This window comes from Carcharodon carcharias, chromosome 2, assembly GCF_017639515.1.
Source record: "Carcharodon carcharias isolate sCarCar2 chromosome 2, sCarCar2.pri, whole genome shotgun sequence".
Classification (NCBI taxonomy): Eukaryota; Metazoa; Chordata; class Chondrichthyes; order Lamniformes; family Lamnidae; genus Carcharodon; species Carcharodon carcharias.
Window position 1 is genome coordinate 35,655,832 of NC_054468.1, and position 25,308 is coordinate 35,681,139.

Here is a 25,308-nt window from a genome sequence, read left to right on the forward strand (position 1 = left end):
GATAGAAGGAGCCAAAAATATAACAGATACCATATGTAAAAAGTAATTGTCGTTTCATGATAAGAGATTGTTACTCTTTCCTACTGTGATTGTGTAAGAGATGAAGATAAAATGCAATCAAAAACAAAACTCTTTTTATGTGGATGATTTTCCTTTCAGAGATTCCCATTCCAAGTTCTTAATTATATTGATCCACAGATCGGCACCATGGCAGCAGGTAAGTCAAACAGTAGTAAAATAAATAGTTATACAAGTGAACTAACAATAAATTTACTTAGGAGCAACGTAATTTAAATATACATATAGAAGTAAATTTCCAGAATATAATTGGAAAATGTGCCTTCTGAGGCAGGCAATTGTAAACTAATAAAACTACTGAAAACTAGTTCAAATGTTTTTTAAAATATATTTTTAACAAGTTCAACAAAAGTTTTTTTCAGAATTAAGCAGATTTTTGTGCATTGACTTATTATCTTAAATTGTTTATATAATTAAGGTCATAAAATTGAAAATCATCAGTCAGTCACAAGTGGTGGGCAACTGTTTGCACCCAATATCCAAAGTGATCATTTCGCTGGACCTGTGACAGTCTCCATGGGCAACAGTACCGTTGTTAACCACTATGGCGGTAACCTCTTATTATTGCTTGTGTTTGTCTAAAAATTTGAATACTTTTAAATGTTGTTGGATATATTGTTCACGGTTTATTTTTAATTTTCAGGAGAATATGAAAAAGACCTTTCGGGTAGGTATTAAAAGGATCTAATCAGACCTATGATTTATAAGTAAATATATATTACAAGTCAGAAAAATGTTGATTTCCGTTACTTTCCTAAAAAATCTTCTTCATATTTTATGTTCTAGATGTCACATGCTCAGCTCACCTTCATTGTAATATTTTAATTTTGATTTTCCCCAAGGCTAGCAAGTTGTTAGATGTCCAGCTCAACTTAAATTTATGGTATTTTTACCCGGTTCATCCAATTGGAAACTTTACACGTTAGTCCCAAACTCCTTTCCATATCCAGCCTGCATGCTCAGACTGAACATAAAACAATGTACATCCTCTGTGTCCTGTTTGATTTGAAGCGTCATCCCTCATATCAACCACTTCCGAGTTTGCCTGTGCCTGTTTCCATTAGCTGCTACCCCTGCTGCACAGCCATTGATACCAAAGTCTTTTTGCATGCTTCCATCACCCTCTCCCAAATCTCACCCCACACAAACTGCATCACGTCCAGAATTCTACTTTCTGCATCCAATTTCACACTTTTACCAACTATTACTTTTCTACTGGCTTCCCATTCCCCAGTGTCTTAATTTCAAAATATTTGTACATGTATTTTATAAATCTCTTATCTTGTCCCACTCCTCTCGACCTCCTCCTTCAGCCCTGCATCCATTGAGCTCGTATCTTCACTAACTTCCTTCCAAACCTCCGCCTAATGTCCAAACACCTCTGGTGCTTCGGGATGTCTGTTTTATATGAAAGCACCTGCATTGGTGCAAACTGTTGTGATCGAGATGAATCTGGCTTCTTGATTGTCAAAACCAAATCTGGAAGTTGAAATGACTTACAGCTGAAAGATTCATCCGCATTGAGAATGGTTTTAACCTTTACCTTTTACATCCATCATAGAGGCTGATTTGGCAAATCTCAAAATGACCCACAAAAATAAATCAAAAGAAGCGTTTGAATACATGGTAGAATCCGGAAAGAAGGGGAAAAAACGAGTTTTGCTGAGGGAGCGATTCATTAATGTCAGCATTACTGAGGTTGACGAGGACAATCAGAATGATGAGAATATCGAATTCATCGAATTTGACGACCTTTTCAGGCCACCGTCGGGACAGGTCCAAACGGCCCTGACAGTAGTTACAAAGGGAATAGCTGGTATTGGAAAATCAGTTCTTGTCCAAAAGCTCATTTATGACTGGGCTATTGGCGCTGCACTGACTGAGTATGATTTAATATTCATCTTCCCTTTCCGCGAGCTTAGCTTATTGTCCAAAGAGAAGAAGGAGATCACTCTACCTGAGCTTGTCAAGCAGTACTACCCACACATGGAGAGCTGTAAAAGCATGTTGGCAAATGAAGCCATCCGAACACTGTTTGTCTTTGACGGGCTGTCGGACGGCGAGCTGGAAGTGAATTTTAACAAACACGTTGTATGTCGAGATTTGAGCGGGGCGGTTACACTTGGAACCATCCTCGTTAATCTCATCAAAAGGGAACTTCTTCCTTCGGCTTCCATTTGGATAACTACCAGAGCCGGGACAAAGAACATCATCCCTCCTCAATACGTGGACAGGGTGACTGAAATCAAAGGATTCCAGGAGCAGGAAAGGGAAGATTATTTCCGCAGGCGATGCGAAAAGCAGCAACTGGCAGAAAAAATAATCCAGATTGTGAAGAAGCAGAGGAACCTGTTTTTCATGTGCTCCGTCCCTGCTTTTTGCTGCATTCTTTTTTCTGTTTTAGAAACTGTGCTGAAATCTACGGAGAGCAAAGATGAAATACCTCAGACCTTAACAGAAGTGTATTCCCACTTCCTAGTCCATTTGATTTTATTTCAAGAGGAAAAGGTCGAATTTGTAAAGGAAGAGTTACAGGCCGAGTTGCTGTGCTCGAAGCGCGGTTCGATCTTCTCTCTGGGGAAACTGGCTTTTGAAAGAAGCTTCAACCAAGGCCCCCAGACAGTCTCATTCACTGAGACAGAGTTGAAAAGTCACAACATCGAACTCCCGTTTGTTTGCGGCGGGCTTTGCAAAGGCAACGGCGAGCGCGAGAAAACCAGTTACTCCTTTGTCCATTTAGCGGTCCAGGAATATTTTGCGGCTCTCTATGTCTTTCTCTCCTTCCACAACCAGAAGAAGAATGCTATTGGGAAAAGATTTAAACTGTTTGAAAAATGCAGCTACTCGCAGGTATGTAAAGAAGCCTGCGAGTCTGCGTCCAAAGATGGAAAGGGCCATCAGGAGTTTTTTCTAAGGTTCCTTTGCGGATTGGGAACAGGAAAAAGTCAGCAGTTTTTGAAAGGGCTTTTGGAACATGGCCGGAACATGAAGGAAAAAGACGATTCAAAGAAAATCGCTAAATTCTTAAAAAAGACCTTGCAGGCAAATATTCCTCCAGAACAAACCATTAACATTTTACACTGCCTAAATGAATTAAGTGATACATCTGCCCTTGAAGAAATAAAAGATGCCTTCAAGAGTGGGACCTTCTCTTCTGGGAGTCTCTCCCCTGCTCAGTGCGCGGCGCTCGCTTTTGTTCTGCAAATGTCAGAAGAGAATTACAGAGAGTTGGATCTGTCATTGTACAAACTGCCATCTATTGGTATACAAAGACTGCTGCTAATTGCTAACTATTTTACGGGGATAAAGTGAGTATTTGCTTCCCGGCAATTTGTAACATTATTCCCCACATTCAAGAGTAGATGGCTGTAGCTTCTTTTTTGCTGCTGTGCCGAGTTCTTCGTTAATGCATCATGAAACCATTCTGAAACAAAAATAAAAATCGCTGGAAAAACTCAGCAGGGCTGACAGCATCTGCGGAGAGAGAAACAGAGTTAGCGTTTCGAGTCAGTATGACTCTTACAGAAAAATAGAAATGAGGCGAAATATAAGCTGGTAGAGGGGGGGTGGAACAGATAGAGCTTGTTAGAGGGCCAGTGATAGATGGAGGCAAAAGGAGGAAGGGGTGTTGAGTGGTGATATTATCTAAGGAATGTGTTAATGGTGACATTAAGGATAGAAAGCAGGAGGCCATTCTGTGTGACTTCCAGTCAACGCTTATCTGTTTTGATATGATGTGAATGTTGGAACTTCAGCTCCCAGATTGGAACTTGTTCCATCAATATCTCTACCAAGCACTCTTAACATCACGTACAAAGGGCTAAAAGACTATTTTGAAATGTATTATTTGCCAACTCTGGCAGAACATATTCATCATTGTGACAAGCACTGGAAAGGGTCTGTGGCTTAACTGTTAGCATGCCTGTTTCTGGGTTGAAAGGTGTAGGGTTTGAAAACTATTTCAGACAGTGCTAGATACTGAAGCCCAGCTCTGGAATCAAGGTTGCTATCCAGCAGGGTACGAGTTCAGTGGGTGTGGGTGCCCCTCATTGTATGAATCTTGAGAGCTCGTAAAGGACAAGCCATCCTATCAGCTTGTATAATTTAGTTATGACCATGGAAGGGGTATTTACTACAAGCTTCAGACCAGCACCTACCTGGAGCAGAATTATAGGACAAAGATGTCTTCAAGGTACCCATTAGAATTCCTTCTGCTGGTTACCCATTTGTCAGGCAAGAATAGCTAACGGAATTTTTTAATCTGCTTTCAAAACATTAAAATAAATACTGACCAGGAGGAATGCTCTGTAGACAAATTCATGCATATATTTGCAAGACTTTCTACCAATGGCCGGAGTACAGTTCACAGGAAAGAAATTTAACAGGGCTTATTTCAGTGGAGAGTCACATTCTACACCCACGGTTTTCAGATCAGAAACCCAATGTAACTGCGGCCCAAATCGATTTAATGGACTGGAAAGCACTTAGATATATAAATGCAAGTCTTTCTTTAAATATCCCATATCAGCATTAGTAGTGTAATAAACAGAAACAATGAATAGTGATTTTATTTTGCTCATACTGCTGGTTTTATTTGAAATCTGCTCATATTTAGATTATCTGGGGCCAATATCAAAGACTCTGGAATGAAAATACTCACTGATGTGATGAAAAGGCGGGATTGCAAATTGCAAAACGTGAAGTAAGTTAGAACCTGATGTGTGTATAATATTAAGCAAAGGTCCATTAATTTATCTTTCCTCCCACCTACTACCATATAGCACAAAGAAATGTGAAGCAATGATGTGGTCACTGTCAGCATGATTAAATGCAAGCACATTTTAATGAAAGTGCAAGCCAAGATATTTTGGTTAACATAGGTGAAGGTATCTTCATTTTTAAAATCAGTGCCTCTATTCAAAATAAAACACAAGCCCTCTTCTGAATGATATTTTCCCATGCATAATTGGCTTTTTCCTGCATTGTTTAGGTTAGATGGAAACAATCTTACTCATAAAAGTTGTGAACAACTTGTTGGTGTTCTGAATGACAACCACAGCATAATACTTTTGGACTTGGCTGATAATAATTTACAAGACAAAGGTGCTATTTTACTGTGCAATGCCCTAAAAGCTGAGCAGTGTTCTCTACAAATGCTAAGGTAAGCACATTCTTTAAGGCTTTATTTGTGTTGAAAATGTTTTAAGTACTAAAATCCATGGTTTTATTTTTGTTTACAATGTAGGTTTATCACTAATAAACCAAGTTTTGTTTTTAAGTTGAGATGATTAAAAGAGAAAGTGTATTCAAATCAAAGCACTGAGTGCTTTTCCTCTTCTTCTGCCTTTGTCTCTTTTTCATAGTCATCTGCTTACTGGAGAAATCCTTAATTACAATGGAATTACAATGCTACATTGAAACCAGTAAATTGATTATGCAATTGGGGGATTCTTACTGATGTTCCAACTTTGACTATTATGGAGTTGGTCACTTCACAAAGTCATCAGAAGCAAAGCAATATTTTAACTAAGTGCCTGCCAAGATGACTGGATTCGTAGGGAACTTCTGGGAGAACTGCATTAAAGTGAAATTTGTGCATGCAGCTAAGGTACTTTTGTGTCATTTGGTACTTCTGGCATTTTGTTCTGTAATTTATCTTTTTATCTCCATAGTTTGGGTGGCAATAAATTAACAGCCAGTTGTTGTAAGGACTTGGCTGAGGTGCTTGAGCAAAACAAGACCCTGGTGGAGCTGGACCTGAGTAATAATAGAATAGGTGAGGAGGGACTAGGCCAACTATCTGAAGCGCTGAAGAATGAGAATTGTACATTACAAAAGCTGGGGTATGTAATCACTGACAAGTTTGCCATCAGTGGTGCTTGCATCCTTGCTTCTCTTGTGAAATCTTTTGTGTTTATTTTATTTGTCTTAATTATATTTGTCAGCAAACATAATGTTGCACATAATCCACTTCAAGTTATTTATCAGTAAATTTGTAGCAATAACCTGCCATTGATATGAACTTCTAACTGGCAGTTTGCCTTGCAACTGAATGAAAAGCTGTACTCAGCATGTTAGAATTAGCAGACTATAGCCGCAAGATTTGTTTTTGTAACTTTCCTTTTGTACTTTCAGTTATTAATTTGAGTACATTTTAAAAATGTCCTGATTTTATGTCTGCAAAGTCAATTTAGGATGCTTTAACCAAACTAAATATTCTGGGATTGGATCCGATCTAATTTCCTAACTTGTTATAGACTTGAGTATTACTGGAAAAAGAGACATGTCAAAGCTTTTCATCTTGCACTCATCAGAACACTTTGCAAGAATACCAATATAAGGGGAAAACAACAAGTCATACTGTATGAGAAGGGAGTTTTGATTGGTTGGCAAGTGGACTCTGATTGGTAGAGATGTTGACATGGAGAATGCACCAATGATGGTGACTGACAGTTAACTGCCAAGCATTGCTTGACTCTGTCTGGTTTAAATTTCAAACAATACATGGCAGTTAACTGACAGTCACCATCACTGGTGCATTCTCCATGGCAACCCCTCTACCAGTCAGAGTCCACTTGCCAACCAATCAGCACTCTCTGCTCATACAGTATAAATTGTTGTTTTCCTCTTATATTGGTATTCTTGCAAAGTGTTCTGATGAGTGCAAGACAAAAAGCTTCGATATGTCTCTGCTTTCAGCAATACTCAAGTTCTGTACTGCCAAATGACTTTTATAGACTGCGAAATCAATGACATTTGAAAAGAAAGGGTAAAATAAACATTTGCTGTTGATTCCCCAGGTAATAAATATATCTTGGCTGATCTTATAAGGTATGCCCGAACAATCAAATATCAGAGAAAATTTTAACCTGATACAAAATTAGCTATTTCAAGGAAATAACCATGCTGCAAGACCACTATTGCTCCTCACCTCAGCTGATTGTTCAGAAAATATCCAGTCACGAGTTACAAGTGTCCAGTTTTAACAACTACAAATGAATAAATGTTGAAGTCTAACACACTGCAGAATACACTGGACTCCAAATAAGTTATTTCATTGGCTAGGGTTGCTACATGACTCAGAGAGACTCAAAGAAGAACACAATGAGAAAAAAGAAAGAAACATTTTTTCTTTAAAAGGGGTCAAGGACCGGATATATTTGATGAGAGTTAAGAAACATTATAAGTGCCATTTTAGTATTGCATGTATTCTATAGGGCACCAAATAGTGGGAAAGATATGGAGGAGTAATTTCACAGAGAAATTACAGAGAAGTGCATGAATTATAGTGACAAAGGGGTCATCAAACATCCTAATATAGACTGGGATCGTAAAGGTGTAAAAGGTAGAGAGGGGGAAGAATTTCAGAAATGTGTTCTTGAGAATTGTCTTGATCAGTACATTTTCAGCCCAACGAGGAAGGAAGGATTGTCTAATCTTGTTCTGGCGATTGAAGTGGGTCAAATGGATCAAGCGTCAGTAGGGAATATTTAGGGAACAGTGATCATAATATCATGCGGTTTAGATTAACTATGAAAAAGGACAAGCAGCAATCTAGCGTAAACATACATAAGGAGGAGGGCCAACTTCAGTGGGGTGAGAGCAGATCTGTCCTGGGTAAATTGAAATCAAAGATTGGCGAGCAAAACTGTTACAGAACTTTAAAGATGAGATAGTTCAGGTACTGTCAAGGTATTTTCCCATAAGGCAGAAAGGAGCTGTAACCAAAGTCAGAGCTCCCTGGATGATGAAAGTTATAGAGAAGATGAAGCAAAAAAGAGTGGTGATGACAGACATTAGATTGAAAATACAAGTGAGAACCAGCCTGATAGAGAAGATTCAGAGGGTAAGTGAAAACTGAAATATGAGGCAAAAAACGAGTATGAGAAGAGATAGGCAGCCAACATGAAAGGGAATCCAAAAGTCTTCTATAGACATATGAAGAGTAAAATGATAGTAAGAGAACGGGTGGGGCTGATTAGGGGCTAAAAAGTGGATCTTCATATGTGGCAGGATATTGCCGTCAGCGTGCGAGGGTGGGCCCGACACGCTGACACATAAAATAACGCGAGATGATGTCGAGCATGCCTCCCGACGTCACCACGCGTCATTCCGCTATTTCGTTTGGCGGGCATGCGCCAGAGACAGCTGTGCACCCACCAAACTGTCAACAGCCTATTAAGGCCATTAAAAAAGTAATTTACCTTATTAACAATGCTGCCCATCCAACCTTAATGTTGACAGGCAGGCGAAGAGCCCAAGCGGCCTTCGCGCTTTCCAGGGAACCTCATCCACAGGCGGGATGTGGTTTCCTGAAGGCTTTATAAAATTGAGAGGGGACATGTTTAAATAATTTTTTACTTTATTTTTAAAAAAGTTTCATTATCTACTTAACCTCCCTGAGGCACGGAGCTGCCTCAGAGAGATTGCTGTGTTCTTTCGCACAAAGCCTCAACTGTCCCTCCTCCCCGCCCCACCCACCCACACAGGTAGCGCTGAGCGCTACTGACCGCGTGTTACGCTGGGCGGGCCTTAACTGGCCCATCCGCGTAAAATGGCAGCGCGCAGACGATCGCGGGTGGCGATTGGCTCCACACCTGCCCACGACTGTTCCCGAACAGCCCACCCGCCATAGGAAAGATTCTACCCATGGAAGCAGAGGGAATGGCTGATGTACTAAGTGGGTACTTTGCATCTGTCTTTAACAAGAAAGAAGATGTTGCCAAAGCCATGGTGAAAGAGAAGATAGTTTAGATGCTGGAAGGAGTAGAAATTGATAAGGTGGAGGTATTAGAGTACTTAAAGTTGATAAGTCACCAAGACCAGATGAGATTCATTCCAGGGTGCTGAGAGAAGCAAGGATGGAAATTGCAGAGGTACTGGCCTGAATTTCCCAATCCTGCTTAGATATGGAGATGGCACTAAAGGACTGGAGAATTGCAAATGTTTCTTCAAAAAGGGGTGTAAAAATAAACATAACAATCACAGGCCGGTAGGCTTAACCTTGGTTGTGCAAAATCTTATAAAGTGATAATCCAGAAAGAAGTTAACTTCGACAGTTGTGGATTAATTACGGAAGGCCAGAGTGAATTTGTTCAAGGTAAATCATGTTTAACCAACTTGAGTTTTTTGTTGAAATAATGGAGAGGATTGATGAGGGTAATGCAGTTGATGCGGTGTAAAATAACTTCCAAAAGTTATTTGATAATGCGCCATACAATAGGCTTGTCAGTGAAGTTGAAGCCCATGGGCTAAAAGGGATAGTGGCAGTATGGATATAAAGCTGATTGAGTGACAAAAATTGGTGGTGAATGATTGTCTTTTGGACTGAAGGAAGGTGTTCCCCATGGGTCTGTATTAGGGCCACTGCCTTTCTTGACATATATTAATACTTTAGTCTTGGTTGCACAGGGCATAATTTCAAAATTTGCAGAAAACCTGGAAGTTATATGAATTGTGAAGAGATTAGTGATAGACTTCAAGATGACAGAAGAAAGAGTGTTCAAATGGTTGGACATGTGGCAGTTGAAAATGAATGCAGTGAAATGTGAAATAATATATTCTGATAGGAGGGATAAGGAGAGGCAATATAAACTAAATGGTACAATTCTAAGGGGAGTGCAGGAACAAAGAAACGTGGGAGTTATAGGCAGCTAACCTGCAACTTCTCTCTTAACTCTAAAGTCCGACCTAGCCCATCTGGTTGGAGAAGATGGTCAAAGCTCACAACTCTGTACACCTTGGTAACAGTTTATTGTTCCACTGATAACCTATACACAGCAGTACCCTGCTCCCTTCAAGTTAAATCAATACTTGCAAACACTGTTCCCATAACTTCTGAACTGTACCCACCTTGTTGATTACTCAAAGAAGCATGTCTCACACTAAACACAGGCTAACCTGGCATTTCAGGTTGGGAAGATTGTCAGTTGAAAATTGCCCCAGACATTTGCAAGTAAAGTCGAGGGGAAACTAAACATCACACCATATATGTTTAGTGTATGGATAATCATAATTCATCCAAATTCATTGTTATTTCTTCACAGCATTAAACAAATGTTGTGAATCAAAGTAGAAATCAAACTTATCTGTATTCTGTTTAGGTTAAATTCTATATTTGCATTTGAGTTTGGATTAATGGGCACTTATGAGGATGCTTCTGGAGCTGAAAAACTGTGCGATATACTGAAAAGCAAAAATTGTACATTACAAAGCCTAGGGTAAGTTTACATTGTAACTGTCCACATTCTCCCGCTCAAACAAATGTGCATATATGTATACGAGCAGGAATTCACATTCCCCCACCGGCAGGTTTGCAGGCGGGGCAGTAAAATTCTTCAGGTAGCCTTCCACCTGGCTCTGGAATGCCCCAATCTGCCCTCAATTTTACAGTGGGATGGGTGAAGCCTAGGCTGGTTCCCCACCCTTGCCCCAATTGAGGTCCTTAAGTGGCCAATTAATGACCACTTAAGGGTCATTTCCTGCCCCACTTCAGCTTTCAGGCTGGCAGGAAGTGTTGAGATGCAGGGGGGATGCCAGAAAAGTGAATCTGCTCAGGCCTCGCGTGAAAGTGGGTTGGGAGACGCCACCATCAACCTTTCAACATTGGGCCTCCCCCCAAATGATCTGGCCCCTGCAGATGCTTGCCCCATCTGGCCTGTCCACCAGCTCCCCTCCTTGCTACTGCCACTCCAACCAACCCCCTCCCACCCTTGGCCTCACCCGTCCTTGCCCTGAGACCCCTATGCTTACTTGGTCCTGGACTTCTGGGGTGGGGACTGCTTATAGTCCCAATTCTGTTCACTGCAGCTTCTGGCGCTGCTGGGACTAGAAAGCTGCCAGCCAATCAGATTGGTCAGCAGCTCTCTGAGGCAGGACTTCCTCCCAAATGAGGGGTGGAAGTCCCATCCCTTGTCAATTAACGCTCCTTGGAGTGGCCAGTATCAGCAGCCACCAGTGCCACTGTCTCCTCAGATGGTGGGAAGGGAAACCCTGCCATCCGAAAAATCCTGTCTCATGTGAGTCTCCGTGTACGTCACCATTTGTGCACTCCGGCAATTCATACTTTGTTTAAATGCCTAAGTTTTAAAACTTGAGTTTTGAAATATTTTTAAATAACTTCTGATTTACTTCCTTCATGTATATATTTCATTACGGACATTTCTTTTGCACCTTACAGGTTGGCAAAGAATTCATTCACGCAAAAAGGTTGCGCCAATCTTATTTCATCTCTGACAGGCAATCATATACTGACGGAGTTAGACCTCAGCTCTAACAATTTACACAATGAGGGAATTACTGCATTGTGTGAAATTCTGAAAGGGCCAGACTGTAAAATTAAATCATTGAAGTAAGTACCCGTAAATGCATCATGTTGTGAGGCTACTTTTTCTGCAATATACTGCCTGATATTGGGCATTCTTGTGGCAAAACTAAAGAAAATCCAGCCATGAGGGCTTCTGCATTGTAAAGGAGATGGCTGCCTGATCCAAGATCACCCCATTGTTTATAACAGAAAAGTTCGGCAACCTTCATGATGACCCACCCTTCCACAACTACTGTGGATGAATGCAAGCACTGTCAGGAGAGGGGTGGCAGTATATGTTAGAGCAGCAGTGAAAGGCCCTCTGAAGTTCCTTTTTGAGTTAAAATTCCCTCTTGTAAGGCCCCAGCCATTCATCAGATGAAAGTACAGCTCTGTCTAAGGCCTACATAGAAAATCCTAGGTTAGCCACCATTGCAGCATTGTCACATCAGTCCCTCCCCGGCAGGCTCTCCTTGCTGGCAGAAATGAAGCTTTGCATTGTTAAACTCCAACACAAGAAAATGAGTTGGGAGCCATGGTGGGGTTGTGGTGTCTGCAGAAGTCACATCACCACTCTTGCTGCCCCTCAGTGAAAAATACCAGCCTAGACCTCCTGTTGATATTTTAGTAAAATTCCATCTTACATAAGAACCAGGATTTAGAGTTATCAGCAATAGGAATTTTGCCTAATTAGTGAAAAGTGGTGACAGGGTCATTTGCCAGAAAGGAGCTACAAAGTACAATGACCAGAGATTTTATATATCTTTTGACTATTTTCAAAATCTTATGTTTCTAACTCTTTATTTCCACAGAATGGCAAATACTAAACTAACAAGTGATTGTTGTGAGACACTCGCTTCTCTGTTCAACACTAACCAGGCACTGACAGAACTGGATGTGAGCATGAACGAATTGGGCAATAACGGGGTGAACGTATTGTTTCCTTCATTTAAGGATTCGCATTGTAAATTAGAAAAGCTAGGGTATGTAAATACAGAGGTTGATTAACTTTAACCTATCAGAACACCTTAATAATTCACACACATCTGTGATGCTCATGCATGTTGGTTCTTTTACATTCAGGAAATTAACCTGGTGATGTATTGATCCCTATACCACATCCTGCATTCAATATTGACACCTGTTACTGTAAAATTTCACAGCAGTACACAGAAGAATAATATTATATCTGTTAAAATATTGCTCATTGTCCTAGTGCTCTGTATAATACACCTTAAAAGCCAGCAATACCAGAACAAAAAATAACCACTAGCATCATGTAACATCACTGCAATTGTCATATCTTACATCAGCCACTCTCTGAGTGAAAATTCTAATTTGTTCTGGATTAAGGGTAGGTTTATGCTTTGCGACCATGCCCATTGGGACGTGGGTTATGACTGTCCAAATTAATTTCACATAACACCCTACAGCCAATTAACATAGGAGATTTTCATCTCATCAGCCTTGGTTGATTCTGAAGCTAAGTCCTAGATAAGAAAGCTCTGTGGTTTTCAGATAATTCTGTGTTAACAGACAACCCTTGTTTATCTTCTGCTTTTTCTGCATTCTGGGCACGAATGGGTCATATTCACATTGCACAATACTTGTAATAGGCATATTTAATGTGATCATATTAAATTTCCTTGGTCTAAAATTTTAAGACAATTTTAACCCATTTAAAATAAATGAGTTGACATCTTTGTTAAAAAGGTAGACAGAATAATTTCATATGAGAATGTAATATTTCACACACAATTTCAACCCCTAAATCTTATTCTGCCCATTAGTTCCCCTTTTCCAAGAGTAATTTGAACGTTTCTGTCATTTTTGAAAACTCAATTTCTTAAAATCTTTGACAACCAAATTCTGAAATTTATTTTATGAATTCTCCTCTTTTTATATTTCTGTGTCTCTTAGACTATCAAAAACTGGTCTCACAGATGCCTGCTCCAATGACCTCAAATCCACATTTGAAACATCGCAGACATTGATGTATCTTGATTTAAGCCATAACAAATTTACAGACAAATCTGTTCAAAGCTTTTACGATTTCATTTCGGGTTGTGCTAATCTAAAGACCATACGGTAAGGTGTCGCCTCGTTATTAGTTCAAAAACATAATCAAAGGTTGCTGCTGCCAAAGATTTTTCAATTGAGATGTATTTCTATAGACAGAATCTAGTTGTATTTGTGAATGCCATTACATAAAGTGTCCACCTAGAGGAACGCTGTCTCTTTTACTTTTGACATAATTAGATTATGCTATTTTTGGTCATTGAATCACCAATAGTCAAAATAACATGCAATATGAATCCAATGGTATTCAGTATAGAACAGCAAGATGGACAAAAATATGGAATTTGCTTACCAAATTGCATTGTGAAAATTGGACATTCTTCTACTATTCTGGCTGACCTGGCAAGTCATTGAATTTCACTCTGCAGTGAATACAGGGATCGCTGAAAGTAGCACTCAGCCAAGTTCAGTTTTCAACACAAATTATTGGGCTTGTACTATCCTTTTGGTTGGCTGCTTTCCCTCAATGCTAAAGATTGCCTGCATCCAGCTTTATTTCAACCAACAAAATTTCAATAGGCAAGATGAAAAATTTGGGAGCTCAGTTATTTGATGTAGCAGTTGTAGATATCATTCATTCCCTGATGATCTTCCAAATTTTGAGACCCAATTTTCCATTTTAAGCTACTGCAGCATTGCTGGAACCACCACCTACGCGCCCCCCACCCCGCCCCCCCCCCCCCCCCCAGAAGGTGAACTTCCACTAAACATGCAAATAGTGCTGAGAAGCTCCTTCATATTGAAATTAAGTTGGTCCAGAGAGAAAAATAAGGTCACAGTAGTGTCACATCAACAAACAGAAGTCTAGTTGAGGTGGACTTCCTGCGTCAAACCTGCCACAGAGGAAAATCCAGTTCATAATCACCACCTCTATTCCAGGTGCCCTTGTCAAAGCACTTGGAGCACTGATTGTCACATCGAGACCCTACCCTGAAATTTCATCAGCCTTTCATCTGCCTCTTACGCTATGACCAATGGAAGCTGTAGAGACACAGCATAAACTTAGCAGTGTACACCATCCCCTTAGAAATTCCACCAATCCCTTGTCAAAGTTGGTCACCACGCAAAATTTTAGAGCCCCTAGTTTTGAATGAGGTCATGTAATAGGATTCTATAGTAGGATATAAACTTCCATTTCATTTTGTAGTAATTGATTTAAACATAAACAGATTAACAAATAAAGATTATTATACAATGGGCTTTTCTGTTAGAAAATGTCTCCCGCATCAACCAAACACAGTTCTCAAGATTAGAGAAGAGGGAACTTTATTAACATGGATCACTTTGAGCTCTCATCCATCTTTGCCTGTTGAAAACTTCAGGGCCTGCCACCCCCGCATCTCCTTCCCAGTTGCATGGATCCTCTATCCCACAAGCTATTAATACCTGAGCAACTGAACCAACGTGCAGCATTTTTAAATGTAAAGTTATTTGGGAATCCACGCTGCTTGCCTTTCATGATTCCACAGTTAGGGCTCATATACACCCTTTGTGAAGGGAAGCTTGCTCCCTTTCACTCAGTATACTAGCACCATGCCTGCACCCAACCCCTTCCACTTTAGCAGAGGGAGCTTCTGGTTTAAGGAGTCCCTACTTCTGATTTCAGCCTGTTCAGTCATTTTATTTGAAAAGGAATGAAGAAACTACCAGAAATGAGAACATGGCCAGATTTTCATGAAAGAGGCAGGAAGCTCAAATTGGAAGGAAAATGTAAACCATAGAATCTATCAAAAATGAAAATCCAGAGAGCCTTTTTTTCCCTAAGGTACACCAGATGTCCTGTCAATCAAAGCAGTCCAGGAACAGATGTTTTTTTTTCTCTAAGTGAAAGCTGCTTAAGATTTTCTTTTCATTTTAAAAGTTTTCTGGGCATTTAAATCACCTAAGATTATTACACTATAGATCCCACACAGTTTTTTCTTCAGTTTTGAATGCTTAAGGCGAGGTGAGAGTGACAGCCCTTGACATCAATGTAGCATTTGACCAAGTGCGGCATCAAGGAGCCCTAGAGAAACTGGAATCAATGGGAATCATAAAGCTCTCTTCTGGTTGGAGTCATACCTGGCACAAAGGAAAATGGTTGTGTTGTTGGCGCGTCAGTTTGCTCAGCTCCGGAACATCACTGTAGGAGTTCCTCAGGATAGTATCCTAGGCCTAACATCTTCAGCTACTTCATAAATGACCTTCCTTCCATCATAAGGTCAGAAGTGGGGATATTCGCTGATGATTACATAATCTCCAGCATCATTCGAGACTCCTCAGATACTGAAGCAGTCCATGTCCAAATGCAGCAAGACCTGGACCAAAATCCAGGCTTGGGCTGACAAGTGGCAAGTAACATTCACCCCACTCATGTGCCAGAAAATGATCATCTCCAACAAGAGAGAATCTAACCATTGCCCCTTGACATTTAACGGCATTGCCATCACTGAATCCCCTACTGTCAACATCCTGGGGATTACCATTGACCAGAAACTGAACTGGGCTAGCCATATAAATACTGTGGCTACAAGAGCAGGTCAGAGGCTAGGAATCCTGTGGCAAGTAACTCATCTCCTGACTCCTCAAGGCACAAGTCAGGAGTGTGATGGAATACTTGCCTGATGAGTGCAGCTCCAAAAACACCCAAGAAGTATCCATGACAAAGCAGCCTGCTTGACTGACACTCCATTCACATTCACTCCCCCCACCACCAATGCACAGTGGCAGTAGTATGTATCATCTACAAGATGCACTGCAGGAGCTCACCAAACCTCCTTAGAAAGCACCTTCCAAACCTGCGACCACTACCATCTAGAAGGACAAGGGCAGCAGACACATGGGAACACCACCACCTGGAAGTTTCCCTCCAAGCCACTCACCATCCTGACTTGGAAATATGTCACTGTTCCTTCACTGTTGCTGGGTCAAAATCCTGGAACTCCTTCCCTTACAGAACCGTGGGTGTACCTACACCACATGGACTGCAGTTGTTCAAGAAGCTTGCTCACTACCACCTTCTCAAGGGCAATTAGGGATTGGCAATAAATGCTGGCCTAGCCAGCAATGCCCACATCCCATGAATTAATTTTTAAAATTAGCACTTTTCCCATTAGTACTCAAATGCATCCCAATGTAATGGCCAACTTTCCTTTGCAGGACAGAGCCCTATAATCAATCACTACAGTAAAAACATATCTAAATTACAATATGGCTTCCAACCAGTGAAACTGGAAAAAGAAATATGTTTTCTTTGCATGTCAAAGTCTGTCAATGAAAGATTTCCAGGAACAGATGATAGAGTCTTTTCTTTGTTCCCCACTTGGGACTGGGGTTGTGAACCAGGTCTGCTTACTAAAATGGTCTGTTTCCACTAAAATTGTGAGGGGAGGGAAGTTAAACTGCCTACCCCCCGCAATGGAGCCGGTAAGGGCGGGAGTCCTCCATGCAGGCTGACTGCCCGCACCCTTATTCTGCATTGCCGGAAATGGAAATTGGGACGGGAATCCTGGAATCATGTCCCACCCACCATTTCAAAAGGGCTTCCGAGTCATCCTAACTCAACGAAATTCTGTGGCCATATCGCTACCATTTTGCTGACTTCCTCTTGGAGTTATGGTAGGAGATATATTAAACCACCATGGAATTTTTTCCCCAAGATGTTATAACTGTTGCATGGTGAAGTAGTCTATTTACATTTATGAGTAATAACTAACCATATTTCTCTTCTCCGGTGAAGGTTGGAGAAGAATCGGTTTTCTGCAAATGGATGCAAAACTCTAGAAGACCTGAATAAGAAAAACAACGATCTCCAGATTGTGGTGTTGAAAGCTTAAAAGGCTCAATAATGCACATAAAGTTTTCTGTCCTCTATTATAATGATCTACATTTTCATAGGAGTTACAATGGAAGATGCATGTAAAAAAATTGTACTTTTAAAAATTGTGTTAACATTGCCACTGTGTAAAGGTGTGAAATCCATTTATTTTCTTTGATAATTGTGTCAGCAAACCCATGGATACTTGAGTCATACAGTTCAGGAAAGGCTAACATTTATTTCCTGGTATGCAGTGACATTTCTGATTTCAACATTTAGCCTCAGTGTCCTGGGTTAGAAAGGGAAAATTGACTAGGGTTCCTACTCTTGTTATTACTAAATGGGATCTGCCGGGGGTATTTGGGCATTCTGTCATTAAAATAAGATTTGAGAATGCAGATCTCACAGAATAGTATCAAATACTGGTGAATTGGAAGGGTGTGGAAGAATATTGTGCTATTGAAGAACAAATTTTCTCAACAGCTTTCATTAGCAGTCTGAATGAAAATGTGATGGTTTGATGTTTAAGTTTGATTACAAAGGTACCAAATCATTTGTGGTTAACTAAAAACAAAATGTTACCCTGCAATGTTTATATTTTAAATTATATAAAATCTAAACAAATCAAAGTGAATCATGCTGGTACATTTTAAAAGCAGACTTTTAATGATTTGTTGTGTAACTTGATCAGTGAATAATATGATTAAGTTAATGGAAAAGTGTTCACTCTTTTGAAATATTTTCAATTTACAATTATATTAATTGATGATAGCTGTGTATTTTAAATTCTACTTTAAAATGTATAAAAATTATACGTGTTTTCATCTAATGTTGGCATTGCTGTGAAAAGAGATATGCTGTCAAGCTTTTTGTCTTGCACATCAGGACAGATGCAAAAATGCCAAATTTCGAGTGAACAACAATTTATACTGCATGAGAAAACAATGCTGATTGGTTGGCAAATCTACTCTGATTGGTTGAGGTGTTGCCTTGGAGAATGCACAAGGGAACCATTTTCCCCATGCTTTTGAATTAAACTTTGTTGAAGTCTCAGAATTACATCAGTTTTTACATTGCTATAAGTCTGTGGTTCTCCCACATCAATCGGAAAACTTAGGCTTCCCCTATCTGGAGTGAGAATGAGCATAAGAGCATAAGAAAGAGGAGTAGCTGTAGGTCAAATAGCCCCTCTAGACTGCTGCATCCTTCAATTAAGAGCATGCTTAATATTCTATCCCAACTCCACTTTCTAACCCTATACCCATAACCCTTAATTCCCTTAGTGTACAAAAAGCTATCAATCTCTGTCTTGAATATATTCTGTGGCTGAGCATCCACTGCTCTCTGAGGTAGAAAATTCTGCAGATTTACAACGCTTTGTGAACAAATTTCTCCTCATCTCAGTCTTCAATTGTAAACCTCTTACCCTGAATCTATGGTCCCTAGTTCAAGACCTCAGTCAGGGGAAACATTCTCTCAGCATCTACCCAGTTCTAAAACCTTTATACATTTCAATGAGATCACCTCTCATTCTTCTAAACTCTAGAAAACATGGTTCGACCCTACTCAATCTCTCCACATAGGACAATGCTCTTTTCTCAGGGATCAATCTAGTGAACTTTCATTTTACCTTTCTGAGATAATTATACCATTCCTTAGTTGAGGAAACTAAAACTATACACAATAACCCAGGAATAGACTCATCAAAGCCCTATATAATTGCTGCAAGATTTCCCCGGTCTTATACTCCAACTACTTTGCAAGAAAGACTAACATATCATTTGCCTTCCTAATTACATGTTGTACCTACATTTCCTTATTTTCCAGTTCACGTGGATTATTCTAGAATCTTCATAAAATCATTGAATTATCAAAATTTAATGCAGACAAGGATGTCATTCAGCCCACCTTACCTGTACTGACATAAGTAGACCTTTCCAGTCTAATCCTGCTTTCCAGCTCTCAGTCCATTGCCCTGTAGGTTATGGCATTTTAAGCACATAGCCATGGATTTTTTAAAATGCCATGAGGGTTTTTTTCCCTTACTATTTTTTCAGACAATGTGTTTCAAATCCTCATCACCTGGGTGAAAAAATGTCTTTTCAGCTCCCCTCTAATCCCTTACCACCTACTTTAAATCTATGTCCCCTGGTTATTGTAGGAGAAATAGGTCCTTCCTTTCCAGTCTATCTAGGTCCCTTATAATGTTATACACCTCAATTAAATGTCACCTCAGTCTCTTCTGTTCCAAAGAAAACAGCTAGAGCCTAGACAATTCTTTCTCATAGCTAAAATCCTCCATTCCTGGCAACATCCACACAAATCTCTTCTGTACTGTCTCTCATATAATTGCACCTGATGTAATGGGGTGACCAGAATTTCATGCAGTACTCTAGCTGAAGCTTCAGTTGTGTTTTATATAGCTTTTAGCCTAACCTCCATCTCCTTATATTCGATGTCATGGCTAATGAAGGAAAGCATCCTGTACACCTTACCTGCCTGTTACCCTCAGGGATCTGTAGACATGTACTTCAATGTCCCTCTATTCCTCTACGCTTCTCAGTGTACTACCATTTATTGTGTATTCCTTTGCTGTGTTTGCCCTCCCTAAATGCATTACCTCACACTTAGCCAGATTGAATTACATTTGCCAATGTTTTGCCCACCTGTTAGCATATTATGATCACTCTTCCACACAGGATCCTTTAATATAAGATTACTAATTAACTCCAGGTGAAGTTTTCCCAGGGAAGGGGAGGCATGTTTAGGTGAATGTGTGGAATTAAATCCCTTAAAAGTGACTTTGGGTCAGGATTCCAATGTCATCCTATGTCTTCTGACTTTCCCTGGGTGGGTTCCAATCCATTAGGGGACCCATTTAGACCTGTTGGAAACCAATTAAGACACTTAAAAAGCTAATTTACATATTCATTAATGCTGCATTCTTTCCTTGCCAGTACACGTGTTCCACACTGTTTCAACATTTCACCAGGGTGGTTCAGTACAGTAGGAATAGATGTCTGAAATTGACCTGTTAACAATAGCATAAAGACTGAAACCTACAAGCTTGTAGTAAGCCACAATGAAAAGCTAGTCCTGAGGGGGATAATTCTTCCAGCCTGAATTCATTACCTTCTTTAGGAAGAGGAGTTCTGTCCAGTACCTTTCAGATGCATTGGAGTCTACTGACTTACCTGGCAGGGGAGAGACCTTCATCGAGTTTCTGCCAGGAAAAGAGCAATGGCTATAACCAGTCGAACTCCTTACCATGGGGTACCTAACACCATCTGAGTCATGGTGAAGGGCAGCGAGCAAGGAACAGGAATGGATAGGACCTTCTTCACCAAGAGGATCCTATTCAAGCTGTGTGGTTTCGAGGCTGCGGAGATCTACTGCCTACAGGATTTCCCCAGCGCTGGATTTTTTGATGTGACTTTCAAGCAAGTGGCAGCTTGTGTCAAACTCCTGAAGGTGTTTGAGGAAAAGAAAGACCTGCCAGAAATGAAGCTCCTGACGGCGGAGCCGCTCTTTGCTCTGCCGTTGCAACGAGAATGGGTTGCTTCGGTGCATCTGTACAACCCCTACGTCCCTGTCGCTGATGTGCTCACCTTCCTTACCAGGTACTTCGATAAGGTTGGGAGCCGTACCGCAGTTAGAGATGATTTGGGGATCTGGACATGTAAATGCCAGGTTAAGGTAACGCTCAAGACCGACAGTAAGAGAGCCGTCTTCCACCCCCTTCCAGGTTCGCTATCGGGGGAAGCCGTGGCTACCTGGTCTACGCTGGGCAACCCAAACTTTGTCGCTCATGCGGCAAGTCTGGTCATGTGGCGGCCAACTGCAGCACCGTCCTCTGCAAGAACTGCAAACAGGAAGGGCACCAGACAAAAGACTGTAAACAGGCTAAGTGCTGCAACCTGTGTGGCGAGTCAAGTCACCTCTACAAGACCTGCCCCAAACGTTGCCGTACTTATGCACAGGCAGCCAAAGCCAATGAGGGGGAAGCAGAAGAAATGCCTCGTGTCACTCCAACTACCAAGGCCCCCAGGGAGAACAACAGGACAAAGGAGGACACGGAGAGAGACAAGGTGGAGGAAAAGATTGGGGCAACAGACGGCCAACCAACAGCACTGCCCCCTGAACACCTCCCACTCCTCAGGAGAGCGAATCAACGGAGGAGGAGGAGGCAGCAGTGGGAAATCAGCAGGGGAGTGGCAGCTGGTGAAGAGAGCCAAAAGGAAGAAGGGGTTAAAAAGAAACCAAGCCACTTCCCAGACAAGAGTCAAGAGGCGTCTCCTATCCGACACGGATAACAAGAGCAGCAGCTCTTCGGATGAAGAAGGGCCAGGGCGGCGCCAACAGAAGAAGCGGCAAAATGCTAGGGAGTTGGAGGATGAGACACCCGAGCTCCAGAACATTGGAGACAATGAAGAGACCAGCGCACCCCAACTTTGCCCACAACCCCAGGAATCTAGGAACAGTGAGGCGCTCAGTGCACCCCAGCTCTGGGAAGCTGGGAGCAGCAACGCCTCAGAGGGGGAGAGGATTGGAGAAGCTTCTCCAACAGAGGACATTTCAAACCCCGCTCTCTGCACGGACCCCCAGATGCCACCCGAGCAGAACATCTCCAATGGGGAGGTTCAGGACGCTTTCCTCAGCCCATCCCAAGTGAAGCAATTTGAGCACACCACGGGCATGAAGGAGCAGACCAATGGTCTGGAACTCTCAGAGACAACAGGTTTGGTAAGCGACTAACTGCTTTAAAATGGGTGTAAAGATTGTATCCATAAATGTGCATAGCATTAAATCTACTAAGCGATGTGTTGCGACCTTGGACTACCTTGCCAAGGTCAAAGCTGACCTGTTGTTTCTGCAGGAGTGTGTGATACCTACAGGCAATGGTCACGATGGTGGTCCCATGGGCCATCGATCTGGTCGGGAGGAAACGACTCTCGTTCCTCCGGCCTGGGGATTCTGCTGCGGGGAGGCAGCTTCACCATCTCCCAGGTTAAGGAGGTGGTGGGCGGGCACCTCCTTGTAGCAGACGTAATGTATAAGAATGCTCCACTCCGGTTAATTAACGTCTATGCCCCGTCACAAGGGGCTGAGCAGCTGGAGGTTTTTCAGCAGCTCCCACTGCTGCTGGCAACCTCCAGGCCGGTCATTCTGGGCGGTGACTTCAACTGCATCATCGATGCGGCTGGACGATCCGGCAGGGCCGACAGCAGATTGGATGCTACATCCAGATCCCTGATGGAAACAGTAAAGGATGCCAAGCTGCACGACGTCTTCAGCAACCCTGCAGACGGAGCGCAGCGTAGATACACCTGGTCGCGGCCTGACGGGTCCGTCTGTTCCAGGATAGAATTCCTGTTTGTGTCCCATGCATTCACAGTCAGATCCACCGACGTCAAGCCGGTGTTCTTCTCTGACCACTGCCTCCTACTGGCTGACTGTCACTTAGAGAAGGACCAGAGGGTTGGCAGGGGGGCATGGAAGCTAAACGTGAAACTGCTGACCCCAGAGAACATTGAGGAGCTCAAGAAGGACTACAAAGGTTGGAGAACTATGAAACCCCACTTTGAGTCACTGACACACTGGTAGGAAGCAATTAAGGGAAACATCAAGAGGTTTTTCGTCCTCAAAGGCACCCAGAAAGCTAGAAAGGAACAGTGGGAAATGTCCCGACTCCAGAAAAACATGCAGAATCTGCTCCGGCTGCAGTCGATGGGGGTCGATGTCAAGGAGGAACTCCAAGAGGTGAAGAGCCAGCAAGCCTCGCTCTTTGCCTCGGAGGCCTCCAAGATCATCTTCCGTTCCAGAGTCTGCTCCGTGGAGCAGGATGAGACATGCTCACGTTTCTTCTTCCAATAGGTACACAGAGAGAGCTCTGTGATCAGCAGCCTGAAGGAAGAAGATGGCTCAGTAAAGTCATCACAGTCCGACATTTTGAGGATCAGCAAATCCTTTTATGCCAGATTGTATGACGTGAAGCCCACAGACAGCACGGCCTCCCAGTCCTTCCTGTCCTCTATCACGGAGGTCTTAGACAACAGTACACAGGAGAGTCTGGAAAAAGCGCTAACTCCTGACGAACTGACTGAGGCCCTTGAGTCCTTCGAGAAGAGTAAAACTCCGAGAAGCAACAGCTTGCCGGCAGAGCTGTATTTGGCTCTGTGGGACTGGATCAGCCCGGACCTGCTAGAAGTGTACGAGAGTATGCTCCTGGCCGGCAGTATGTCAGAATCCATGAGGAAAGGCATTATCACCCTCATCTACAAGCACAAAGGGGAAAGGGAGGAAATTAGAAATTGGCAACCCATTTCACTGTTGAATGTGGACTATAAGATTCTGTCCAAGGTCATCGCCAATCGGGTCAAATCCACTCTGGAATTGGTGATTCACCCTGACCAGACCTGCACTGTGCCAGGCAGGAAGATCTCTGACAGCCTCGCGCTGCTCAGGGATACGATTGCCTATGTATAGGACAGGGGTGTGGACACCTGCCTCATCAGCCTGGATTAGGAGAAGGCCTTTGACAGAATATCGCACACCTACATGGTGGATGTGCTCTCCAAAATGGGGTTTGGGGAGGGAATTCGCAATTGGATCCAACTGCTCTACACTAACATCAGTAGCGCAGTCTCAATCAATGGGTGGGAATCTGATAGCTTTCCCATTAAATCTGGAGTCAGGCAGGGCTGCCCTCTCTCGCCTGTTCTTTTCGTGTGTTGCATAGAACCCTTTGCTGAGTCCATTAGGAAGGATCCGGGCATAAGAGGAGTGATGATCCCAGGCAGTGGAGGCACTCAGGTCAAAGTCTCCCTGTACATGGGCGATGTCGCCGTTTTCTGCTCGGATCCACTGTCGGTGCACAGACTTATCCACATCTGCGACCAGTTCGAACTGGCCTCGGCAGCCAAGGTAAATCATGGGAAGAGCAAGGCCATGTTCTTTGGGTACTGGGCTGACCTATCCTTTGTCCCCTTCACTGTCAGGGCTGACGGCCTGAAGGTGCTGGGGATATGGTTCGGAAGGAACTGGAAGGAGCGAGTGTCGATGGTGAAAAGGAAACTGGGCATGTGGGAGCGACGCTCCCTCTCCATTGCGGGTAAGAACCTGGTCATCAGGTGTGAGGCACTCTCGCTGTTGCTGTACGTGGCGCAGGTCTGGCCCATTCCACACTCCTGTGCAAGGGCGATCACCCAAGCCATCTCCCGCTTTGTCTGGAGGTCGAAAATGGATCGTGTCCGCAGGGACACAATGTACAAGCCTCTAGATAGAGGGGGAAAAACCTGCCCAACATCGCCCTCATACTGATGGCCACCTTTATATGCGGCTGCATCAAGCGGTGCGTAGACCCTCAGTACGCAAACACCAAGTGTCACTACATGCTGAGGTTCTACCTGTCCCCAGTGTTACGAAGGATGTGTCTGGCCACACTGCTGCGGAATGCTCCAAGTAGTTGGACCGTGCCATACCAGCTGTCCTTCATGGGAAAATTTATGCAAATTTATGACCACAAGTCCATCAGGCAGTGGTCGGCAGTAACGTCTCAAAGTCCCTGAGGGAAAAGGAGAGGGTGGTTCCTGTGGGATGGTTCCCTGAGCAGACTGACAAAGTCATTTGGCAGAATGCCTCATCACCAGAACTTTCCAACAAGCACCAAGATGGTGCTGGTGGTGAGAAAGGCCCTCCCTGTAAGATCCTTCCTACACGCCAGGAGTCTCACCCCCTCTGCACATTGCCCTTGAGGTGGCTGTGGTGGGGAAGAGACTGTTGTTCACCTCCTTGTGGATTGTGTCTTTGCAAAGAAGGTCTGGAGAGAGATGCAGTGGTTTCTGTCAAGGTTCATCCCGAACAGTTCTGTGACAGAGGACTCTGTGCTCTATGGGCTGTTCCCAGGGACACACACCGAGACAAACATCAACTGCAGCTGGAGGATCATCAACTCGGTGAAAGACGCTGTTTGGTCTGCCTGAAACTTGTTGGTTTTCCAGCGCAAAGAGTTGTCCCCGACCGAGTGTTGCAGACTGGCACATTCCAATGT

General features: G+C 42.6%; 1 protein-coding gene across 1 annotated transcript; it reads left to right on the forward strand.

The window, feature by feature from the left end:
* The first annotated feature begins 211 nt into the window (after positions 1–211).
* LOC121292701 (NACHT, LRR and PYD domains-containing protein 3-like) lies at positions 212–18,317 on the forward strand. Its single transcript, XM_041215006.1, has 9 exons — positions 212–3,386; positions 4,694–4,780; positions 5,069–5,239; positions 5,751–5,921; positions 10,182–10,298; positions 11,258–11,428; positions 12,196–12,366; positions 13,304–13,471; positions 17,181–18,317. The coding sequence occupies exons 1-9, from the start codon at positions 1,663–1,665 to the stop codon at positions 17,275–17,277; spliced, it is 2,877 nt and encodes a 958-aa protein (XP_041070940.1). The 5' UTR covers positions 212–1,662; the 3' UTR covers positions 17,278–18,317.
* The last annotated feature ends 6,991 nt before the right edge of the window (positions 18,318–25,308 follow it).